Raw genomic sequence first — 22776 nt, forward strand, 5'->3', positions numbered from 1 at the left:
TTCTCTTAAACAACGCCGTCTAAAATTATCTTTACAATATGTCACTAAATTATATTCTAATCAGTCCAATCCAGCTTTTAATTGCGTCTTCAATCCTCTTTACCAAGATATTTACAATAAAAAGTCATCTCTTGTTCCACCACTCGGAATCAGAATCCAGTCTGCCTTGTTTGCTTCCAATATTAAACTGCAAGATATAGCTCCAACCCAACTGTTCTCAACACCTCCTTGGCAAATGGTACGGCCAGAGGTTGACCTTACATTAACAAAACTAAAGAAATCAGACACTAACGAATTAATTTATCAACAAGAATACAGTCAATTAAGAAACAATTATGACACTTATAAATCTATCTTTACAGATGGATCCAAGGATGGTGGCGCAGTTGCTAGTGCCACCGTCATTGGATCCAGAACAATATCTTCACGTTTACCTGATAACAGTTCCATATTCACTGCAGAAGCAAACGCCATTTTTATAGCACTTAAATATATCAGTAATCAAGCTAAACATAAACAATTCATACTGTTTTCAGATTCTCTTTCATGCCTTCAGGCGATTAAAAATATGTCACCTAAACATCCACTTTTAATCGAAATTCTCGAATTATTTAATGATCTTGCTACTGGCCAATATGACATCGTCTTTTGTTGGTTACCAAGCCATGTTGGTATCATTGGTAACACAATGGCTGCTGCTGCTGCAAAAGCAGCACTCAACAAATCTGTGACACCACTTCTGATCCCATACACTGATTTTAAACCCATGATTCGATCTTACATCCGAGATCTTATGCAACAGAAGTGGGACGCCCAAGTAGGTATAAATAAATTACATGAAATTAAACCAAATATCGGTTATACCTACTTGGGTTGTCAGTCCAGATTTGAAGAGGTCATTCTAAGACGATGTCGCATTGGCCATTCCCGATACACTCACGAGTATTTATTGCAAGGTGAGGATCCTCCGTTTTGCATCCCTTGTGATGAGAGAATCACGGTCAAGCATGTCCTGCTTGACTGTATTGATTTTGCCATCACAAGGGATCAATATTTCAACGTTTCATCTATAAAGGATCTTTTTAACCTCCACTCTCATTTAATTCTTGGATTTTTAAAAGAAATTGAATTGATTAATACATTTTGATGTATAAAGTTATATATTTTATAAATTGGTAGTATATGATTATGAACTGAGATTGTTAGTGGTTGTACCCTTGATGGGGGTTGAAGTAGCGTAAAATTATTGTCCCCCTGAGAGGGTGCGTAAACCCATTTCATTCAAAGTAATTTATATATACCAGGTTTTTAATCGTAGAATATTTGTTTGTTTTAATTTTGGCTAAACTTGTCCATAATCACCAGTAACTGAAGGGATGGTGTAAATCCTGCCGGGGTCCATGCAGGTAGCAAAGATACTGTAAGTCCCCATGGTCCCCGGTATGGTGACCTACCTTTTGGTTTTTTGGTTGCTGGTGATATATAGCCCAATTTTACCTTGTATTGTAATGTATTGTATTATATGAATTTGTAGTTTTATGATCACTCACTAGTTTTAAACCGACATCTGTGATAATCTAGTACTTTTACTGTCCTTTGTCGACAGGTTTCTATTCTCAATTGATGTATTGTCTAATTTGTTATAGTCACTATATGGCTGAAATATTGCCGATGTGACTTTAAATATTAACTCACTCACTCACTCACTACCGCACAGGCAGCACAACCAGGGCGACAACAGGTGTCAACGCCACAGCAACCAGTGCCTCTTAGGCAGGATACAGACTTGTCAGTTAAGTGTAGTTTTTATAATGTACATTCGGAAAACAATATGCTTGATAATTATGACATTGCCCTTACTAATGATTATTATGAATATGAACAGGGAACTGCAGAAATTATAGTGAAGGGTCGGTTAAAGTCTAGCATTCAATTCTGGTACAACGTCGGTGCGTCTCAATTCATAACTGATATTATAGAAAATGGATATAAAAGTCCTTTCATTTCCAGGCCTCCAAAGATGGAGTTAAGAAATAACAGGTCGGCGTGAGACATGCAGAGTTTGTTAACCAAGCTATTTTAGAATTGCATAAGAAACAATTAATTTTTGAATGTGAGTCTCCACCGTACATCGTTAACCCTCTATCTGTGTCTATACAGTCGTCGGGGGAAAAAGCGTTTGATTTTAGATCTGTCCAGAGTTAACAATTACGTCAGCAAAAAGTCAATCAAATATGAAGATTGGAAAACTGCACTTGAATATATTAATGTCAACGATTGGTTGATAAAATTTGATACATTCAGCATATCATCATATAGACATGTTTGAAGGCCATACTGAATTCCTAGGTTTTTCATGGAAAAATGCTTCGGATGTGAAGCAATATTTCAAGTTCGTAGTCTTACCTTTCGGGTTAACTTCAGCACCTTATGTGTTTACTAAGGTTACACGCCAGTTAGTCAAGAAATGGCGTTCTGAAGGGAAGAAAGTGGTCACCTTTTTAGATGACAGTATTTTATCAGCTCAAGCGGAACTTATTACATGTTCGTCTGGCGAGGCTATAAAAGGAGACTTGATCAAGGCTGGATTTGTACCCAAATGCGAAAAATCACTATGGTTACCTTCGCAGTCTATTGAGTGGCTAGGTCATCACATGGATACAAACACCCTGTGTTTATCTGTTCCTCAGAGGAAGTTAGATAAGGCGATTGAAACGATTACATTTATTTTAGTGAATAGGCGCTCTTATCAACCAGTGTGGCGTGTTGCTGCGATTATCGGACAAATCATAACAATGAAACTAGTTATAGGAAATGTTGTACAATCAATGACTAAGTTTTTCAGCATTGATGTTTTGACAGCGTCATCGTGGAGCATTGAACAGTTATAGTGTTGGAGAGAAAACATTGCTCGTTTGTCGAGAACAGTACTGATAAGGACTACAGTTGTGAGTCGAGTTGTGTAGAGGGACGCCAGTGATACCGGATATGGAGGGTATTGTGTTGAAATGGATACTGCTTATTCCCATGGTCAGTGGTCGGAGGAGGAGGCAGAAATAGTTCAACATGGAGAGAACTCAAGGCCGTTTTTCTCGTAGAATATCGTAGAATATTTTGGTGTAGCGACAATCAAAATGTGTTTACCATAGTGGATAAGGGTAGTATGAAACCGCAATTACAAAGAATAGTTATGGACTTTTTTTATTTGTGTTCAAGTCAAAAAGTTAATCTGAATATGCAGTGGATCCCGCGTTCAGAGAATGAGACCGCAGATATGTTGAGTAAAATTGTTGATTTCGCTTATTGGTCTATTTCGAATCACATATTTAAGCATATAGATGCCAGATGGGGTCCTCACGATGTAGATAGATTTGCATCTTGGTACAGTGCTAATTTGCCATGTTTTAATTCCAGGTATTATAACCCGGGATGTGCGGCTGTGGACTGTTTCACAGTCAGCTGGAAGGGTGTGGTAAATTGGGTTGTCCCCCCTTTTGGTATGGTACCAAGAACCTTAAGACATATGTCTGAATGTTGTGCTAAAGGCACCATTGTTGTGCCCGAATGACATTCCGCATGCTTTTGGACGCTTATCACTCGCAATTCCTCGTTTATTCCACAGGTGATAGAACACATGTATTTGCCAAAAAGCTTATGTACCGTCTAGGATTGGAGGTGGATTGTTTGGAGAACAAGATTTGCTGTCTAATATGCTAGCTCTGCGTGTTGATTTCAGCATATGTTGAATGTGCAATTTCTGTTAACGGATGTGATAAGTTGCGCTTATGGAGAGGAGTTAAAGGCGTTACCTCCTGGTGTGAGGGGGTTGGCAGCAGGTTTGTATAGCAGATTCCACTGCTAGGAAATACAGATATGGTTTTGATGCGTTGAAACGGTTGGCACATTCTTGTTTAATGGCTACGAGTTTACCGAATTCAACTTTGCACTGCGCATTATATTTGCCGTCTGTTGTTCAGCGGAGTGAATCGTTTGCCCCTGTGCTAACTGCGTTTTATAGTATTCGCCATGCTCATGTGATAGTAGGATTGCAAAGCCCGACTGAGAATGGTTTAGTAAATAATGTTTTAGAAGCGGCAAAAAGAAGATTGGCCAAATGTGTTAATAAAAAGGAGCCGATTTTTAGGAATTAGTTGATGTAACAATGCTTAATCCTACACTTTGTAATGTAAGGATTATGTGTATGTGCCTTGTAGCATATTCAGGATTCCTGAGATCTGCAGAACTATTACACATTAGACGATCTGACATTGTCTTTTATGAGAGTCATATAATGTTATTTATTGAACAATCAAAAACGGACATATAACATATACAGAGATGGTTCATGGCTTGTCATTGGTAGGACAAATTCAAAATTATGTCCCGTTACAAGTTTGGAAAAATACTTTGCCTTATCCGGAATATTGACTCATTCTGATGAATATATCTTTAGAGAATTGTTTATAGAGGCTTTTACGCCATTTGTGTGCAACATCAAAAGTTATGGACTTAATAGCTTGCGTAGTGGTGGGGCGTCGGCAGCGGCAAACAACGGCGTACCAGATCGAATGTTTAAAAGACACGGACGTTGGAGAAGTGAAAATGCCAAGGACGGTTACATAAAAGATCATCTTCAGAGACGATTGTTGTTTCCCTGTCTCTAGGGCTATAGACTTTCTTTGAGTCTCTGCCCGTGTCGACACTGCGACCGGGCCATTGTAAATATTGGTGTTATGTTGTATGTATATATATCTGGGTATGTGGCATTGCATAATTTGGAGAGGAGAAATGATGTTTCTCTCGGTTGAGTGCATTATGAATAAGAGAGAAACTGCTTTCTCCCCTTGCGGTATGCAATGGCTCAGGGAGGTAATTAGCCTGGGTATGTTACGGGTATAAATAAGGGGCGTGGAAAGTAGCTCGTCTCTCTCGCTTGTCAGCACGGCAGTAACACTGAACATAAGTTTTTGTAATTCATTATTAATATGTATGATTGAACAAAATATTTATGTATGTTTCTGTTTGCAGAATTTCAATTCTGACGAGAAGGATTGTGCGATCGGGGAAGATGTAAAGTGTGGGAATTTTCATTGAGCAGTTCCGCCCCTGTTGGGTTGGTTTATATACGTACCTAGAAACCCCATTATGTGTCTAAGTTGGCTGACGAGTCGTCATAATACGTGAAAAAGTTATTTGTAATCCAATCAGTTTTGGAAGTTAGGCTGGCGAGCCGTCATAATACGCTCATGGAATAAATGATGTAAATGTATATTCTGTTATGGATAGGGCTGACGACGAGTCATTATAATACGTGCAAGAATTATGGCCTAAATGTATAATCAGGGATGGAGTAGGCTGGCGAGCCTTTTATAATACGAGTGTACTGAATGTATATTCCATTATGTAATTGGCGGAAGTCAGTATACCTTGCTAACATGCTCATTTTAAGTCATAACACTGTATACCTCACAAGGTTTATGTACATCAAATAGATATTCTGTAAACTCCCCAGAAAAGGGAATGTTGACTTCGTTGGGAGAACACGGTCCAGAGCAATTTTCTCTTAAATGTTGTTTTTGATCTCTGGTTTACGTGTCGGGCACAAGTTCCGTATATCATGATGTATTATGGAAGCGTATATATGTTGATGAGAGGAGTTGGAGTATTTAACATGGATGTTAATAAACTGTCGTGTGTCGACACTGCGACCAGGCCATTGTAAATATTGGTGTTATGTTGTATGTACATGTATATATGTCTGGGTATGTGGCATTGCATAGTGAGTGAGTGAGTGAGTATGGTTTTACGCCGCTTTTAGCAATATTCCAGCAATATCACGGCGGGGGACACCAGAAATGGGCTTCACACATTGTACCCATGTCGGGATTCGAGCCCGGGTCTTCGGCGTGACGAGCGAACGCTTTAACCACTAGGCTACCCGACCGCCCCTCATAGTATGGAGAGGAGAAGGGACTGGGACTGTGTGAGGCCAAAGTCCCCAAGGCGGCAGTAACAGTTACCGTTCAAAAGTACAACGGGGTGTGTGTGGAAACAGTATCGTGGAGACGGAAATGATTTTATCTCTTTTGCATACTGACATTTCGTAGGACGTACGAATGAATCCTGATTCGTTGACACGAACATGCGCAGAGGGCACAGCAAATACCATGCTCTAAAATGATTCTGTAAATGGCTTTTATCAGTAAGATTCACCTGTGCTGTTCGGTTATTGCGTTGCGTTGCATCATTCTTAGGGTATTAGTGCATTATCCGTGGATTCCCCGTGCATTATCCGTACGTTATCCCTATATAACCCGTACATTAACCACGACTTCACTCCCAAATACTCTTAAAACGAAGTCCCTTTAATCGGAGCTTGTACCAAACCTGCAGGTCCAGGATGCCTTTTCGTGAACACCTGGTGTCACCACTGATTTGCAGTGATTCATTCATGTAATTGTCTCCCTTATTTTGTCTTTTACCCCCAATGAAGGTATATTCGGCATATAGTCGAGACTGATTGTTTCCTGGCGTTGGAGTTATATATCAAAAATAATTGTACAACCGTAATTACTATATGATAACAAATAGCTAGACAGATAACATAGTATAAAAGTGAATATTAGTCTTACCATGATCATTACGTTTAAACATGGAATAGAAGTATGTGCACAACGCGGTGTCTCTTTGAATATGCACAGAATACAGAAGCAGTGTTTGGGATATTGAATAACTTTTACAGGTTTAGGATTGTGTTGAAACCGTTAATGAAATCAAAGTTTCAGACCCAGCTTGTCAACATGATGCGCGATGTTACCAATACTATGGGTCACTATTTTGCCTCTTACGCCCTGTAAAATCTGTTTTGGCAAGGATAATCAAGACTATTCAAGAATTTTCTCTTGCGTTGACATTTTGAATTTATTGGCTATAATATCACAACAGATCAACAAATGGCTTGACATCTGAACATTGTAAAATCGAAACATAGATTTATACGGATTTAGAGCTTAAACCGGTCATGTATGTTCAACGATGTAAATAATTTATAGAACCTTCACTGGTTATCGAAAGCGTTGGAAATACGCCCAGCACACTATAAGCGGAGTGTGGCAGGTCCGGTGTTCGATCCCCGGCCGCGCCATACCAAAAGACGTTAAAAGATGTTACTTGTTGTTACCCTGTCTGGCGCTCGGTATTTAGGGGCTAAAACAAGGACTGGTCGGCTCGGAGTCAGTATACTGTGTCTGAGTGGGGTATTCATGTTAAACTGCGGCATGGTATCTCAGTGTGCTAGCACTATAAATCGGCATCAGTCCGGACCAGTACAAGTAGCCACACACACACACACACGTGCATGCAAGTCGCTATATAAGTGCAATAATCTTGGACGCGACGTTAAACCCAATTTCACCTCACCTCATTTGAGTCATGGTTCTGCGCATTCGATCTTCAATTCTGAATTCAATCAGTAAAGGAAACAACATTTCGTTCTTTCGGTATAGACATATTAAGTGTTTGTGTGAAGGAAAGACAAACTGTTCAAGTATGTATTATCATATGTTAATTGTACACTGATAAGAATAAAAAACTTTCAGTTAACAAATGCAAACCAAACTTGATAAGAATTTCAAATCGACCAAGCCAAGCCTTTTTATACAGAACGCCTACACATGTCTCCTCACTGCCTTAGATGCACGCCCTTATGTCCTTCATTGTATACACGCCTTAAACTGCCTCCGTGGTCTAGTGGATAGAGCATCTGCTTGGTGTGCGGAAGGTCGGGAGTTCGATCCCCTTCCGCGTCATACAAAAAGGACTGGCTGCCTCGGGGTTAATTTAATGTCTTAGTGGGGTGGTATCCATGTTAAACTGCGTGACATTAAGGGGATAAATCAAGGACTGGTTGGCTCGGAGTGAATATAATGTGGCGGTGTCCATGTTAAACTGAGGCATGGTATCTCATTTGGCTAGCACTATAAAACCGGACGTAAATCTGGACTAGTTAAAGCAATGGACAATGCTCGTGGCTGTATAGGTGAACAAACCTTGAACTAGACGTTAACCCGATTTCACCTCACCGCCCCATACACACAATGGAACAAGATCGCTTATGAGTTATCTCAGTAATAATTTCAATGATAATGTTCATCTTTGGATTGCTAGATAATATTGATAAAATCTTCCCGAATACCCTTCTGCACTCACACCTGACACTATATGACTTTCAGTGGAGAAGGACAATATTTTTGAAGCAGTACTCAGTGCTGTCACTAAACCAATGTCATGCTTGTGTGTATCACCATTCACGTCACTGTTGTGCTATTACCGTTATGTTTGGCAATGGTGTATGGAAGGAAGCAGCAGTACCAGAGACAGTTATACAATAACATGCAGTGACAGCCATTTCATTGAAGAAAGATATATGATTAAATTATGAGAACGGAAACGCCTAACGGCAATTACACAATAACCATATTGGAATGACAAAGGCTAAAAGGTTTACAAAATCTACCATTCTGTTACATGGTGAGCATGACGGCGCCTGTAACCATTCATTCGGTTGCTCCGGAAATAAACGAACTATTAGTCCCACAGATAGGCATGAACGTCGTGCCAATGTCTCCATCAGAAGACAACACGCCTCATTTGATAAATGAGACACACATACCCAATTAAGCCAGGTAAATGTTGCATAATTATACGAGGACAACAGGTAAACCTTGACGATTACTAAATATTTAATGAAAAGAGCTAAAATGGTTTTTTTTTAGAAAATGAAACCTCTGAATGAACACTCAAAGAATATCAAATGGTTGGTACGAATATTTGTGTCCACTTTATTCATAAAATATATCATATGTTACATTTTCACATATATATGACGAAGTCAGGCACATACTACATATATGACAAAGCCAGGTAAATACTACACAGATAGTGAATATAGGTAGTACACAGAAGATGGAAACAGGTAAATACTACAAAGATGATGGATACAGGTAACTACTACATTGATGACAAACAGATAATGAAGCCAGGCAAACAATTTGCGACTTTCGTGCATGGACATAGTATAAAACCAATAGTTATCAATGACGTGGTTATTACGTATAACGACCTCGCAGCCCATTATGGCGAATAAAACGACATGGTTATTCAGAAACAAAGAAAAAGAAGATGTATTTTGAAAACAAATTCTTGAACCATTTGAATAAATGTTAAAGAAGTAATTATTTATCAGATTTTATCACCAAAATTTGTTCTCTGTCTGCCCTGAAAAAAAAGCAATAAAAAATAAAAAATAAATTGTTCGGATTCTCCTTTTCCAGCAAAATTGCGTGCCCTCAAGAAATAAAATCATGTCTCTCACAACAGTCCTCAAACACTGCAATACCATTATGGGTTGGGTCGGAATTGTAGTGTCATCTTTATTTATGCTTCATATACTACTATTTTACAGAGAGTAATTGTATATATATATATTTAGTAAGCTAAACGTTGTGACATAGAACATGTACCCTGTGAGTTTCAATAGTTTTCGTTTTATACTCTGACACTAAACACTATTGTTATCATCCACAATCCTGTTGAGGGCTTGGTTTGTTGAGCGGATACTTATCATACTACTTGGTACTGGATCTCGACAAAACCTTGTTTTTTGTCAGTTGTCTTGATCTCTCTTGTAGAAAGACCGAGTTAGTATCGACTACATTTGTACTCCTTCACTTCAGCATTGCAACAGATGAAGAAGGATTCGCATGCATGACAGAAAATACTCTTCAGGCCAGACACGTTACCGTCTGACGCGAGGAGGTCTCTGACAAACTCTCCCGTCTCTGTCAGTTGTATGACCTTGTTGGAATTACTGTCCACCAGAAGTATATCTCCCGTCCTGGCAGTGGAAATACCATGAGGAACACCGAGTGCTCTGTCTCCGGTAGGGACGTATCTCCACACAACATCCCCCTCTGATGTTAGACATGTCACAGACTTCTCCCCCCAGTCAGACACGAGTATGTTGCCCTTGTTGTTGACACATATGTAGTCGGGGTAGGTAAATAGTCGCATATTGTTGTATGCATTAACTGACCTCAACACGAGCCCCGACATATCCAGGATATCAACACAATAGTCTGTACTTGCTGCTAGAGATGAAGGACTCAGAACAGCGAGACTGTAGTACCCAGTACGTGTTGTGATGGTTGATAGCAACGCCAGGCCAGGGCTGACACCCAGTGTTACAATCTCACATGATTCGGGGACAGCAACCAGAACCTGCTTTTCTTTCAGCTGTGTTACACCCCATGGAGATTTTTTCACACGACCCGTACTGAAACGTGGCGTCTTTCTTCTGGTGTAGAAGGATGTTATGCAGTGATTGTCCCCGTCAGTGACTACAACTGTCTGTACACCGTCTACAACCAGGACTGCGACGTCACGGATATTAAAGGACATTTTGCCACTGATCCGATAGGTATCAATGGTGTTGACCAGCATCGGTGCCTTGAGATTACCTTTACCTTTGTCATTGTGGTCAGCCGTCTCTATCTCTTGGATCGGCTTGTCGCTTTTACACTCTCCCCCCTTATCTCTGGTTTGCAGGTCAAAGAGGTCATGGTTACTTGACATAGGGCTCACCCAATGTATCTTCACGCATCTTTCACAGAGGTCCACTTCGCATTCAGGACACCACAAGACTCCTGCAGTTATCTCCCCTAGTTGCTGACAGATTGTGCAGCAATTGTTTGTTAACACTGCAAACATAGAATGATGTGAGTATTGTCACATGATAATTGAAATCTATTTATTCTATTTATTATATGAAATGTCTAAAGTGTTTAATACAGCATAGACATAAACAAACCAGTAAATCAATAGTTACAACTTACATGCCATGCCTCAACGTTAATCAACCTGTAACTTAAGGGATAGACATTTCTTTTCTCGTTGATACATGTTATCGTCTAAACATAACAGCCTTCTGTAATTTAAATATGTTTTATATACCTGTTTTCACTCACTATTCATGGCATATTTTGTAAACAACTTTGGTTAGTAATATAGATTTCTCAAATCAACAAATATCCTTTAAAGTACATTTTATTTCCGTATTCTACGTTTTAATCAAACAAGACGTATCAATATAAATAATAAAATAGGTTCAACATTTAGAACGTTTTCATTTCACCTGGCTTGTTTGTCAACTTCTGTAGAATGATGCTGGGTTTGATCTGCCCCGCCCACTCCTCCACTGGTCTGCTTGGGTGGGGGACCATGGTATCTTGTCCACAGCAGGCACAGGGGATCGTCTTGGACTGTACAGCATCTGGTCTGGTTTGGATGTACTTGGTGATACATCTCTGACAGAAGGTGTGGTGGCAGGTCAGTGTACACGGGTCTGTGTACGTCTCGAAGCAGATGGAGCACGTCAGGAAATTATCCTTGATTTTGTTTCCGTTCCGGGTAGCCATCTATTAAATGCATTCATAGTTTAATAAATTATACATTTCATTTTCCTCAAAACAATAATGTTATGACTGAGTTTGATTCGTATCGTTTTACAACTATTTGAATATGAATATATGTACAACACGGCTGCAAACATACTTTTACCCTTTACCTTTTTATCGCTTTTATGTACCGATGGATCGGTTGATAACGAATTTATCTTGTCGACATTCATGCGTACCGGTTAGCCGTATTGACAGCTGACAGACGTTACAATTAAACCGAGTTACTTCCCTTTACCCACTGCATTCGAACAAACATAGGCTCATTTCAGAAACAAATACATGATAATTGGCATGAATCCCACGCGAATATACATCCATTTGCACACATCGGTATATTTTCACATACGTGTAAATGGATAAATCCAAATTCCAGTCTGCATAAATGTGTACCAACGTTTATACAACTTACTTACCAGTTCTAACTTTACAAAAGTACGGTATATTCACCTACATGTGAAGACACAATCGAATGGCATGTATACCTTGTTACTCCACATATGTGAATGCATGCATACAAGAGGGGTATAAGTTCAACACTGACGACAAACTGAGTCGGAATCAGGCTGAAACCTGCTGTTATATATCCTGGTAGTGGACGTCGGGGCTCCATGTCACCTTTAACATATAGTTATTTTTAGACGTGAATATAAATGTCCAGACTAAATGATGGCCATTGATAATAACCGCCAGGCGTGCCAAATACCTGAATTAAATGCCTTGTTTTTATGCCCCGAGGGATCGGTTGACAACGAGATGACAATACAATATCAGCCACCCCCTTCTATTGAGAACACTGGTAGTGCACACTATCGACGGTGTCACATATAGAACGACTCATAGTAACAAAGAACAATTGAGTGGATACGTTCACCGAAAGTAGAATTTAGGACTGCCTATTATTTACCTTTTACCCCAGTGAATGATGATACATATTTGCTATTGTCTCTATTAAAGTAGCTTCAGTGCGATGTGATATAACACCACCGTGAGGCTATGTTTTAAAGTGATAGCGAAAGTAGGCGAGTTCCTTGTTACAGCATACCATAACACTGCTTTCAAGGCTTGCTGATACACATATATGTCTAGCAGATAATAAATGATATTTGACAAAGCCCAATTAACGCCCAGTATCAGTTCCCAGTGTGACAATATCTGTGTTGACAACGACAAGATGTATCTGAAAGTCTACCTGTCAGCAGGCTGTGTGTCTGGGTGTGGACTGCCGCACTCGGCTGAACTCGCCCTTTTCCGTAACTGTTTTGTCGGCTTGTCCCAAATCGTCTCCATTCGGCTGTGTCCGTAAAAATATGCATCCGGCGTCAGAATGTTTATATAACATGACGTAATGATTACATCCTATACCGCAAAATACGTAGGGATATAAGAACTTATAGACGATTTTCTTTAGAAACGACAGAAGTTGACTCGTGAAATAATACCAATGCATGTATAGTTTCTTGGTCACAACTACACGCAAACATGTGCACGTGCACGAGGTGACGGTCCTTCTTTTCATTGATTCCCGTGAGTAGTGTCTCACACAACACTCATCTCTGTACCGTCTCATCATCGTTTGGTGACTGATTAACAGAGCGACGTCAGCAACACTGGGGACGTCTTTGGGCAAAAGGAATACACACAGAGTTCCCCCCATTGCTGCATATATTTTTGACAGAGTTATATCCCTCACTGCATGCTTTTCAACATTAGCTCATATTCACTACATAAACCCAAAAATGTAATATACCCCTGGCCGGGGAGAATAATAACGCTGTTTTCTTGATGATATGTATCCTGTGAGATATAGGATGATATGTGATAAACATCATGTATATTATCGCACGAGGTAAATGAAAATCTGACCAGTCTGAAGGATGGAAGGCGAGGTTATCAACTGGGTGAACCTCTTTGATAAAATTACAGATACCTTAAATCATGAATTTTAATTAACAAAATTGATTGCTTATGTAATGAGTAAATTTAAGGGTTTCTTCATTTTCGAGAAAACGTGGCTATATATGTTACATGTTTGTTCATGGCATGAACCCTCTGCTTGTGACATTATCATAATCATCTGGAATCTATAGCGGGTAACGGTGTGGGGTTCTATTGATGAACGAGGGGTGACTGAAGAGTTCTGAGCTTAACTGCAATACAGAACCCATACGTTCCTTCCTTACAGGCTGCGTTTGAACCAAATACTCAACTAGGAAGCATATGTTGGCAGGCAGCAAGGTGACCAGGTATTCTCTGTTGATGAAATGGAGATAATAGGAACAGCAACTCATCCATGCATGGGGACAAAGTGGCAACTTAGGGGATGATTTTGTCTCCCTTTACCCCTTTTGAGAGGTGGATACCGAATTTCAAGAGGGGAAGAAAGAGCCCCGAAGATGATCCAAGATCAGGATCGAAGACTCTCAACTTCCACCACAACGGAAAATGTTGATAAAATACATGATATGATAATGGATGATCAACTCACTACACGTCACACAGCCAATACAGTCTGAGAACATTCTGAGGAATGAACTGGAATGACAAAGGTTTCAGCATGCTGTGTCCCAAGGAGTCTGATTGGAAACGCTCCAGTTTCGTCATCTCTTGCAGGAACTTTCTTTATTTTTAAGCGGATGTAGCTGATTTTCTTAAGCAATTTGTAACCATGGGTTCACTACTATCAGCCAGGGACTAGACAACAGTCAACGCAAGTAGTATATAGTGCACTTATGCCCGTTTTTCAATTGCAGCCCTCCCATTGGCTGATTTCTGCCCGTCATATATTGCAGCCCTCCCATTGGCTGATTCTACCCGCAGGGTCCCCCTCCCCATCCTCCCAACCCAGAGTAATGACGTCATATATTTCTGTCCTCTCATTGGCTCATTTCTACCCGCATGGTCCCCTCCCCCACCCAGGGGTCCCACCCCTCCATCCTCCACCCAGGGTCCCACCCCATTATGATTTGAGCGCTGATATGTAACTTATTCATAATTAAACCTAGTGAATGCTATTCTATACTTAGTGTATACAATAATAATAAAAAAGAAATTCTAAAATTACAAAGTGAAATTCTCCAGCTGAAAAAAAGAAATAGAGAAAGGATATCTTTATTGAAAGCATCTCAGCAAAATGTTAAAAGTTTTCTTTTGGGAGATTTGGTGGTTCCATAAGGAACCTGTGCCTACGCTGTACACGTGGATGTTGACGACGTCTTAGATCGTCGTGGATGGTGAGCCAAATACGGTCTTCAGGTAGACGCAGTTTGGGGAATGTCTTCTATGTTCTTGTAATATTTCCATTTGTACAGTTTAATACTGCACATATAGCACTGAATGCAATCGTTCATTCCCGTGTAGAATAATCCGCACCTGGCCAGCTCGAGAGGAGTCTGCTTAATTTGAATAGGAAATTTGTAGTAGGTATCTAAACGTTTTTTAAAATACCTGTAGGAAGGATGATCGGGAATGACCATAATATCCGACTCACACTGTCCACAAACTCCGACAGCTATCCGCATCCAAACATTTACATCCGCAGTCGACACTAGCGTCGCAATTCGCGCTTAAATCTGGAGAATCCATTTTCATGTCCGATATCTCCAACAGCTCGAGCCGCAATGATAAATCCGCTATCACAGTCCGGCGATCAAAATCACGTGACCAGCCGGATAACCAATGAACGTCCAACGACGGACAATCACGTGACAGTTCCGGGTCAGTGACCCGCACTCAAACCCGGTAATTTACATTTATATAACAACGGTTTGCGGAATTAAATAGTATACACGTAACCGGCGAACCACTAGCTAATTCAACAGTTCAGAAAGCATGGAACAACCTGTTGACGAACCTCCCATGATCGCTACCGCTAAATGCGGTTTGTTGGGTAGAAATTTGTCCATTAAAGGAAAGAAACGTATTATTATTTTATCTCTCCTGATGTGTCTTCTAACCGGTTCTTCGGTAGCCGAATAGATCACTAGGACAACTAATAATTCTCCGATCGAAGCCTCTAACGCTATTTTCCACACATTAAAATATCTACCCAGATCTGAGACTATAAAAAGTCTGGACACCCGTGGCCAAAAGTGTTCGCTTAATCAGTCCAAATTGTCGGCAGTGACCAGACTAAACGTATGTCGAGTTGAAAACCGTACAGTTTTGGACGTGAGAATGTTTCTGGTCGGTAAGGCCACCATTAAAGGAATAGCAATGACCATCGAAGAATGGAGAACAATGCTACAATTGCTACCTTTGATAAAGACTGAACTCGGATTGGTTAACGTTACTGGAAAGTGTAGACCTTCCATAATAGGCCAGACAACGTATAATATGTCGTGAATAGACACTGTCTTTATACTTAAGCTTTCCGAATGTCGTATTTAAACACGTTTATGTATTAAGAAATATCATACCGTTTTCATTACCATCGATAGTCGCGAACATTTTGAAACTGTCACTTCTAAACAATAGTTATCACACCGTGCGTGAGCGACATTCACGCTGACCGCATCGCCGTTGTTATCAGGTTAATCACCAGAGGCTGTAACGCAGCAGCTGGTATATTACGGATCGCTGACGCTGAATACGTCTGACCATGCAGATGCAGGTAATTATGAAACAAAGGATTTTAGTGTGGGACTAATACGTCGTTACCGATGACCCCTTTACCTGTAGCTTCGGTCATCCTGACAACTTTGTTCCCGTGGCGTCTACACGTTTTCTAAGAATAAACATACATCAATCGTTCTCAATGTTTTTTGTCTTTATTCTGACCGTGTCTAGTGGACATTTCAGGTGTCAATAATGCTGGAGTATTGCTAAAAGCGGCGTAAAACCATTCCCACTCACTCACTCACTCACTCACTAAAGCCAATTTCACCTCTGTCTTTATTCGATATTTATAACTTTTTCTGCTCGGGTGTTCGACATTAGGTCGACTGCCGCCGTCATGTCAGGACACGTAGAACTATCGTGGGATACATTCACGTTGAAACACCCTTTCCGCGTATTGATAAGTAGGAGTAGCGGTGCTGGAAAGACAACCTTTGTATATAAGTTACTGCAGAGTTTAGATAACGATTTACCACTGTGCGAAAAACCCGATGTCATCGTGTGGGTATTTAGTGAACAACAGGTTCTGTACGATGAAATATCGTCTTTCTGCACGAAACGTATATTTTATACGTAACATCATCGAAGCAGAAATGTTAGTTCGAGATAAGAGTTGGATAGTCGTAGACGATTTTCTGGGCGATATTACGTCCGAGAAAGAGTCAGAGTTACTTCGATGGTTCGTGAAAAAGTCGAGTCACAGAAATGTATCACTCATATATTTACAGCAAAATTTATTTGCTAAAACGAAACACCATCGAGCTATAAGTTTAAATAGTACTCATATGGTAGTTTATAAAAACCCGAGAGAAGGGTCTCAAATCGAAACATTAGCTCGTCAAGTATATCCCACGAAAATAAAATTTATACGAGAGGCGTATTACAAGGCGACGAAATTGCCTCACACTTATTTGATGTTAGATCTAACTCCCGCGACACCCGAAACGTATAGATTTAGAGGGAATATATTTGACGGGGCAATAGATGTATACATACCTTACTCGTAACGCAAACACGCGTTACCTTAAAGCGCTACGTTACGGTATATTACTGTCAAAATAATGCGCGAGTGTTTGTCCATAACGTTACATCCGTTGTCTTAAAGGGGACGGTATAACGATGCTAGTAATATAAGGGGTTAACCCTAGAGGTCTACGCGCATTGTCTCGTGGTACCGCTGTTACGCCTTAAAGGACAGCTCTACGTATAAAATCGGAACTCGTAGCCCAACCGTACGGGTATAAAGGGTGACGCTGTCGACCTTAAGAGGTATTAATACACGAAATTACCTCGCCCTCATCATTCGATGGCGTGGTGTCAACAAGGTTGTAAATCGTGGGACCGCGTGCATAGTGTTGAAAAGGATGGAGCCTATAGTAGCGAAAGTTGTAGTAGCGATTCCCGGGACAGTAGTGATGACAGCGCGACGTCTGAGTACGACTTCACTGACACTAGTGACTACGATACATCTACAACTGAAACTAGTTCGGAAGAAGGATGTAGTACCGACACCGACGATGAAAATGTTAACGTAAATCCGGCGAAAACGATCGATAGTCACGTGACTAAACCGAAGACGTGCGGGGTACAAAAGAATAAATCTAACGTTAACAGTCTCAAATTGAAGCTAGACATTCCTCCGGCTACATCTTGGGAAGAGTCATGAATAAGAGTATAGTGAAGAAAAATGCCGATATATTACACTTTATGTGTAGAGCGACGCCTCGCGTTAGAAACAAGCTTATACGTCATTTACCTAAAGAAGTCGTAGACGCGATATCCGAGGTAGCGTCGAATATATTTCTCGGACACGTACCGATGAGTGTCAGTCAGAGAAAATCCTTACTCAAACACAGAACAAAACTACATGAGCTCAGAAAAAAGCGGGGGTCTGTAAAACAGAAGAAACGAATACTACAGCAAAAAGGAGGATTTATCGGGGCATTAGCGGCAGTTTTAGCGCCTCTGGCTATTAAGGTGTTGTCGGGTATAGTATCGTAATGTCTTCGGATCAAGCCAGACGTATGATTTTAATCCCCTATTCTCTATAGGAGACTCTGACGCAAAAACGGGATAACGGTATATTGAAAAAAGATTTTATTTTCAATCAGTCGAGGAAAACTAATTTAAACGAGATTCGAGAAACGCTGGAAAACGACGACACTACTTCCTATGACCGGCTACAGAAATACAACGGTCTCTTAGAAAAAAGTTTACAACGTCGAGCTAGAATAAAGGAGGATAAGCCGCGAAAGGCATTATCCGTCGACGAAATACCGCCGAAGCAAGAGCCAGTGCAGACCAGTCACGACGGATTTAGCGTAGTGTCGGATACGTTGCAAACTCTACCTAAAACGTATAAAAATACCGCTCTCTCGATACTGGAACGCAAAACAAAACATCCTAGATTGGGGTGGGACGAATATGGGAGGTTAAAGGTCGATGGTCAGACTTTTCGAGATCACAGGGTTGCCGATATCGTAAGGGATTTATCTCGCACTAAAATGACAGCCTCGCCCCCTAAGGGTTGGGATATCGTCCTGGGGTTATTAAAGGAACGGGGCTTGAAAAGGGAGATGATAGGTAATAGGCGACGTTGGCAAGACTTAGAGTGGCAGTACGGGCACGAAGACACTGAACATGAACAAATTTACACCCCGAGTCCCAAGAAGAAAACAAAAAGTTCGAGAAAAAGTTTATCGTGGGAAGCCACGCATTCTAAGTAAAAAGTGGTCTGATTGGTTAAAAAGAGTTTATTACGACAGAAAGCATGTGGCGAGTTATGGCGGCGTCACACCTTTAATGGATGCTACAGGTCGGACTAGGAAACGCAATAAACCTACGCGTGGTATGGTACAAAACTGGTTAGAAAGTACGCTGCACAGAGATGCACAGAGATGTATGAAATAAGTTTCCGAGAGATTCGTTTAATTCGTCTATCATTACTAGCGACCAGTTGTGGCAAATGGATTTGACCGTTATGACGTCTTTGGCTAGCGAGAATGACTCGTATAAGTTTATCTTGTGCGTTATAGACGTGTTAAGTAAAATGGTATGGGTGGAGCCTTTGAAATTAAAAAATCCTTTACACGTTCTCGAAGGTTTTAAACGCATTCTCAAACGCGCTGAACCTCGAACTCCTGAAAGTATTCAAAGCGATAAGGGAAAAGAATTCGATAACAAATTATTTAAAGGTTTTGTAAAAAATGAAATGCAGTCCAACTATTATACTAGTCAGGATCCTCAAACCAAGTGCGCAGTTGTTGAAAGATTTCAAAGAACCCTAAAACAACGTATGTGGAGGTATTTTACTAAAACCCGTTCTTACAAGTACATCGACATATTACAAGATTTGGTGACGGCTTACAATTCGAGTTATCATAGAACTATAGGCAGAAAACCTCGGGAAGTCAGACGAGATAACCCGGTAGTTGAAATAGTCGTGCTCGATTTCATAAAAAGTTCGCGAAAGAAACGCCTGAAAAAATTAGCGTTAAAGCTTGGTACTCCCGTTAGATTAAGTAAAAGTAAAATGGCGTTCGAGAAAGGTTATACTTCTAACTGGACACGGGAAGTGTTTTACATTACGAGAGTAGTTAAAGGTAGACTACCCCTGGTGTATAAAGTGGGCGACTATTCGCGGAATGAATTAGTTGGAACGTTTTATCGGGAGGAACTACAGCCGGTTAAAGAGCCCGATATGTACGAAATTGATAACATCATATCAGAAAGAATTAATCCTGAAACTGGGCTGCCCGAGGCGTTTGTTTCTTGGAAAGGGTACTCAAAAATTTTCAATCAGTGGTTACCGAAAGATAGTACTTTACAAATCGTGTAGCTTATATACAGCTCGATCGAGAGGTTAAAGGGATAATACCGCGATGGATTCAAACCATACAAACTTTTACGTTACGCTACCGAGTGACGCCTCTATGGTTAACAAGCCTGAAAACAAAGCCAATGAGTACACGACTGATTTACCTTACTCATTACATTTCAATAGACACGAATGGGAAGTAGGGGTATCTCAAGTTCAAATACCCGTGACATGGCGAAACGTACATAACCCTCTCAACACCCTCAGCGTATCGATAGTCGGTAAAATCCTTACGACCTCAAGCGTTTCCCGTGGCAACGTGGATTTGCCTTTCGCGCATGCCTGTTCGCTAACCATTCCCAAAGGTCATTATACCGGCAGCCAGTTAGTTGCGGTGATCAACGAATCGTTACAGAGAGGTATCAAGTCCGAAACCAAGAAAGTGTCGGATGTAGATCCTAATGAATTTTATTACTATCCTACGGATTGGGAGTTTTTAACTATTAAGAACCACACCGTTTATTTCAAATTACCTCCTGTTTCCAAAGAAGAAGAAAAACAATATTCCCAAGTAAGGCTTTTCAAAATATCGATAAAACTTCACCCAGCCTTAGCGAGATTATTGGGTGTTGTGACAAAGTCCGATGAACACGTGTTTACGTTACACGAGGAAAAGCAGGCGGCTACCTTACCCCTTCATACCCTTAAAGATCAAACATTCCATAACCTGTACCTGTACAGCGACATTATCGAGTTTCAAGTTTTTGGAAACGCGTTAACTCCATTACTGACTCACGTACCCATTAGTAAAGCTATGTTTGACGATTTTGTCTACGTGAAAGACTATAACCCTATACTGTACGTACCATTACGATACGAAACTGTGCGAAGTATTAGTACCTTTATTAAAGACGATGCGGGCAGAAGTGTATCATTTCAAAGCGGACGGTCAATGGTTAAACTACACTTTCGAAAGAGGAGCGCATAATACTTCATCCATATCGTAGAAAGAGACGTTCTCGACTTCAGTTTGGTGAGGGCGTACCCGTTTATACGCGACGATATTATCAAGCGGGCGGAGGATTTGGGAACATACTCGGTGCTTTGGGGAGAATCGCGTTACCTATGATAAAATCGATGGGAAAGAGTTCGCTCAGAAGCGGAGTTAAGAAATTATCTAATGTCGTTCGAGATGTCGTGGAGGACGGCGTAAGTCCGCGGACAGCATTTAAGAGAAGAGCTGGGGAATTTTTGTCAGAAGGCGTTCAATCCGTGAACGGGTCAATACGTGCCCCGCCGGCTAAAATACGCAGAAAGAGGAAGAGAAATAAACCGCGTAGACGATGATTCGTGGCGAGGCTATAGAATGTGCAAAGTCTGAACTAGATTTATTTTCAGTACCGGGTGTTGTGACGAGCATGACCCATAGTCAATGGGTGCGATATACCCCAACAACCTCTACAATCGGGTCTGGACCCATACGATTTGATATCCTAAATCCCGTTAATAGTCATATCCATTTAGCGCAGTGTTATTTGCGAATTGTTGTCAAAGTAACTAAAAGTAATGGCGACACTACAAACCCGAGAGCATCGGGACAAGATAATAATATACCTCCGGACCACGTGGCGCCTATAAATCATTCCCTTCACAGTCTTTTCTGCGATGTAAGGGTACAACTCGGTCAAAATCGGCAGGAGGTCACGCCCAGTCTCGGTACGTACCCCTACCGGAGTTTTGTCGAATCGCTACTGTCCTTCGACGAAGAATCTAAACAGAGTTTTATGACGTGTCAAGGATGGTATATGGACGAAGCCAACAAATTTGACGATCTCAATATGGACAATGCTCGCTGCAACTCGGGGACGAAAAAACGGTGGAAATCAATAGTTCCCACGCGTGAAGTAGAATACGTGTCAAGACTTAATTGCGATATATTTTTACAACCCCGTTATCTCATAGACGGCGTTAATATAAAACTAGAACTCATTCGTTCATCGGATCAGTTTTGGTTGATGTACGCCGGTGGTGGGACTACTTATAAAAGTGTGATCGGCAGAGCGGAATTTTACGTCAGACAAGTGGAAGTTTCGCCACGAATAAGAGAACTACACATTAAAGCTTTACAGAAAGGGATAACTGCAAAATATCCTATAACGCGAGTCAAGACAACTGCTCACGATATACCAACGGGTGTAAGAGATTATCATAATCAAACTATTGTGAACGGAGATCTCCCGAAACGTATGGTCGTTGGTTTGGTGGAAAATAATGCGTATGCCGGTACATGCCATTTGAACCCTTTCAAATTTGGTCATCAAAGTTTGACAAATCTAAACGTTAAATTGAATGGCCAAGAGGTACACGGTAAATCTATCCACGTAGATAACGATGACGACTCGTCCAGATTGTACGAAACTTACTTAGACCTGTTTCGTAATGGCGGTGGTCTGTGGTGAAATGGATTACACGGTATAACGGCCGAACAATTCCGTGGCGGTTTTACCCTGTACATTATCGATTTTAGTAACGATCTAGGCGCGGATGAAGGACATCACTACCCTAAACAATCGGGCAAAGTAGGAATGGAACTGTACTTTTCACAACCGCTAGCTCATCCTTTGACCATGATTACCTATTTGGAAATTAATAACTGCATTGAAGTGGACGCGTACCGTAACGTTATGATGACGTAAAGATGCTGTACACCTCGGATATAGACGCTTTCGTGCGAGGCGACAACGAGTTAAAGGACGTCTACAAAGGTACATTACCTAGGGATTATTTACTACTTACGCATAAACGAGAGACTTTACCGGCAGCCTATAT

The 22776-nt window shown here is 40.8% G+C and overlaps 2 protein-coding genes across 2 annotated transcripts in view; both read right to left on the bottom strand.

Moving 5' to 3' along the window:
* The window catches only part of LOC124132530, a 50732-nt gene extending 48169 nt beyond the window's left edge, over positions 1-2563 (bottom strand). Inside the window, exon 1 of the mRNA XM_046496473.2 lies at positions 2407-2563. The gene's annotated coding sequence lies outside the window, so the exon portion shown is untranslated. The remainder of the gene's footprint in view (positions 1-2406) is intronic.
* Positions 2564-8816: 6253 nt separating this feature from the next.
* On the bottom strand, positions 8817-12808 carry LOC124132542 (tripartite motif-containing protein 3-like). The gene is made up of 3 exons (XM_046496488.2): positions 12706-12808; positions 11192-11474; positions 8817-10757 (listed from the first exon to the last, which is right to left on the bottom strand). The coding sequence occupies exons 2-3, from the start codon at positions 11472-11474 to the stop codon at positions 9700-9702; spliced, it is 1341 nt and encodes a 446-aa protein (XP_046352444.2). The 5' UTR covers positions 12706-12808; the 3' UTR covers positions 8817-9699.
* Between the last annotated feature and the right edge of the window lie 9968 nt (positions 12809-22776).

Source organism: Haliotis rufescens, unplaced genomic scaffold (assembly GCF_023055435.1).
Source record: "Haliotis rufescens isolate VD_foot unplaced genomic scaffold, xgHalRufe1.0.p SCAF_11, whole genome shotgun sequence".
Lineage (NCBI taxonomy): Eukaryota > Metazoa > Mollusca > Gastropoda > Lepetellida > Haliotidae > Haliotis > Haliotis rufescens.

What these genes read in the sequence shown, in the direction of transcription:
- LOC124132542 (XM_046496488.2), bottom strand. Translation starts at nt 11,474, where the DNA reads ATGGCTACCCGGAACGGAAACAAAATCAAGGATAATTTCCTGACGTGC. An exon ending in GAAGTTGACAAACAAGCCAG is followed by an intron (nt 10,758 to 11,191) that starts GTGAAATGAAAA and finishes CTATGTTTGCAG; the next exon opens with TGTTAACAAACAATTGCTGC.